The 3365-nt window shown below is 33.8% G+C and overlaps 1 protein-coding gene across 1 annotated transcript; it reads right to left on the bottom strand.

Annotated features, from left to right (window-relative positions):
* Positions 1-261: 261 nt before the first annotated feature.
* Positions 262-849, bottom strand: LOC113766746. The gene has a single exon (XM_027310902.1). It carries the CDS (start codon positions 847-849, stop codon positions 262-264), a length of 588 nt encoding a protein of 195 aa, XP_027166703.1.
* Between the last annotated feature and the right edge of the window lie 2516 nt (positions 850-3365).

The following is a 3365-nucleotide window of genomic DNA, read 5'->3' as shown; positions in this document are numbered from 1 at the left end:
TTTTCCTTTATTTTTGCAAACTCTCTCCATATGTTCCATTTGCTTACAAAACCTACATTGAATGTCAGGTCTAAACTAACAATATATTGAAAGATGTGAGGTTTTCTTACAGTGTGAACACGGAGGATTTTTGCCATTTTTCTTCTCATCTTGACTATTTTTCTCTTGGTCGTTTCTATCACCTTGTCGAATTTGATCCTCATTTATTGTTCGAAAAGTACCTTCAATGACTCCTTCAGTTCTTATGGCTCGTCTTTGTTCTTATGCCTCTAAAGCATTGATCAATTCTGGCAAGGTCATTCGAGAGAGATCTCTTGAATTTTCAAGAGAGAAAATCTTGGCTTCAAACCTTTCTGGTAAACTCACCAAGACTTTCTCCACAACTCTGCTATTTGGAAGTTGTTCTCCAATCAATCTGATTTTGTTCACAACATTTAAGAGTCTGTCAGAATACTCTTTAATGTTTTCTTTGTCTTTCATCCTAAGGAGTTCAAATTCTCTCCTAAAGTTCAAAACTTGCATCTGTTTTGTTCTGTCATTGCCTTGAAAAGCCACTTTGAGAGCATCCCAAGCTTCTTTTGCAGTTTCACAAGTCATAATTTTTGTGAATACTGCATCGGAAACTGCTGAATGAATGCAAGTCATGGCTTTTGATCTCCTTTTGACTGCATCTCTATGGGCTCTCATCTCTGCAATAGTTGGATCTTCCGGCAATTCAGGAACAGGATCTATCTCTACCACATCCCAAAGATCATTAGCATCCAAATAGGATTTCATTTTGACAGCCCAGATTTGGTAATTTTCACCGGTGAAACTTGGAGGATTTGACAAGAAATTATTTCCTGGCATTTTGATGTCGAGGGCTTAAGTGTGAAAAAGGAATTTTCACCAGATTCACTCACTCTTAAAGAAACAGGCCCTTAAGATTTAGGTTCTGATACCACTTTGTTGTTTTTTAGGACATAAGCTAAGAAACAACACTTTGGTGTTGCAAAAAAAAAAAAAAACTTATAAGAGACTTGTATTGAAGGTAGAAAATAAGCTTGTGTTCTATATTCATCAAGTCACTATTTATAGTGATTACATGAAACAAATTAGCAAAATATCCAACTAACAATTATTCTAAAAATCTTAACAAAATATAATCTTCTACTACTAGCAAATCTTAGCTAATATATTTGTTAACAAACCAACATGATCTTTGGTTAACAAATATCCTTATTTTCTAATAACTAAATTATTTTGATATCAAACCCAATCTGATAAAATCTATAGGAAAAGTTGGCATATCTCAACAGATACACACACATATATATATATGCATGTATGTGTGTGTATCAAATGCATATGTTTACTAATATATTAGATCTGTTCACAGGCAAATTCGAGTTCCACTTGATTACTAAACAAATTTAATCTTATAGTTAAACTTGATTTGTTTACTGTGCGATCAATTTTTTTTCCAACTGTAGTGAGTTGTACATGAATATATTTGTGATACAGAGCATTGGGTACCTCAATTGATTTTTTAAAGTGGAGAGAAAGTCTTTGATGTTTTGACAAATTGGGGGGTAGGTCTATATATTTACCAATAGAATGAGAACCAATACAAGAACATTATAAAACAAAGATAATATTCATTATAAGATGAAGTATAATGTGAAATAAGAAATGAACTTACGTAAACTTGGAGGTAAATGACCCTAGAGACTATATATATATATATATTCATTAGCCAAAAGATCACTTTATTCAGGAATGCATTCATGCATTCGAAGTTGAAGATTTGCCTGAATTTTTAGGTTGGCAGAATGATAATCTATATTCTCGGATTTTCTGAATGGCCCGAGCTATTTGGCCTTATGACCTACATCCACATTAAAAATACAAATCACCTTGTCGCCTTCTTTCTAAATCTCTATCCTAAACTAGTGTTTCGAAATTTGAACTATTATTCGACCGAACTTAGGGGTTAGAGATTAAGAGTTTCAACTAGTTGCTCAGTAGGTGTGGGCAACAATTTGATTACCTAAATTGAATACTATAACTTGAGCTATTTGGCTAATAATGGTTCGAGCTATTTGACATTATGACCTACTTGCAAATTAAATACACAAACTGCCTTTCGACCTTTCTTTCTCTCTCATCCCTAACTTAAACCAATGTTTGAAAATTAAAGCCGTGATTAGCCTGATCTTAGCAGTCAGGGATCAAGAGTTTTAACTGGTCGCCTCATGAATGGTAAGCAACAATTTGATTAACTAAATGAATTAAAGAATCCAATAAATCAAGCGATTTGGCTAACAATAGTTAGAGCTATTTGGCATTATGATCTCCAATGTTACCTTTCTTTCTCTCTTGTCCCTACCTAAAACCAATGTTTCAAAATTTGAACCGTGATTTGACCGAAGTTAGGAGTTAGATTCCAAGAGTTTCAACCTGTTGGCTTGCTATGGGTGAGCAACAATTTGATTAACTAAATGAATTAAATTGACTTTGGTAAATCGAGCTATTTGGTTCACAATGGTTTGAGCTATTCGGCATGTGACCTATACCCACATTAAATATACAAATTACCATGTCACATTTCTTTCTCTCTCGATTTTTGTCCCTACCCTAAACCAATGTTTCAAAATTTGAATTGCGATACGGATAAAGTTAGGGATCAGGGGGTCAAGATTTCAAAGTTAGGGATAAGGGGGTCAAGATTTCAACTGGTTGGCTCGCTATAGGTGAGCAACAATGTAGTTAATTGATTGAATTTAATTTAATTCAATAAATTGAATTCAATGGATTCAATTTCAATTTGATTTCTAGTAAAACCAAGTTCATCATTTGATAATTCAATTCAAATTTAGATTTCATATCTTCGATTTCTATGATAACCCAAAACTGATTGTATATTATTGTATATAATTTATTCTTATGACTAAAGTTTTACATGCTTGTTTGAGTTAACTTTTTTAATCTATAGTTATATCCGTCTTTTATGATGCATACATACATGTTTATATGCACATACATATATGTGCATATAGACACACACCTTAATGATTGACTATTGATTATTGACTATGTTACGGCTCAGTTCAACACATTGATATATTTGGCTCACTGAAGTTCATAATTTTTTTTTTTTTTTTTGGGTGTGTCCCGCAGGGAGTGGACCCCGCAGACTATTCACCACCCTCAGCAACTTGCTGGCAGCAAGGTTCGAACCAGGGACCTGAGGCTCCATCTTCAGCAACCTCAACCACCAGACCAAGCCCTGAGGGCGAAGTTCATAATTCAATTTCAATATGATTCTAAGTTATTAACATGTTTCTCCTTCTCCTTAGAACTATTTTCTCCTTATTCTTTCTAGA

This window comes from Coffea eugenioides, chromosome 3, assembly GCF_003713205.1.
Source record: "Coffea eugenioides isolate CCC68of chromosome 3, Ceug_1.0, whole genome shotgun sequence".
NCBI lineage: Eukaryota > Viridiplantae > Streptophyta > Magnoliopsida > Gentianales > Rubiaceae > Coffea > Coffea eugenioides.
Note: the sequence above shows the minus strand (reverse complement) of the source record. Positions and strands in the feature narration are given on the sequence as shown.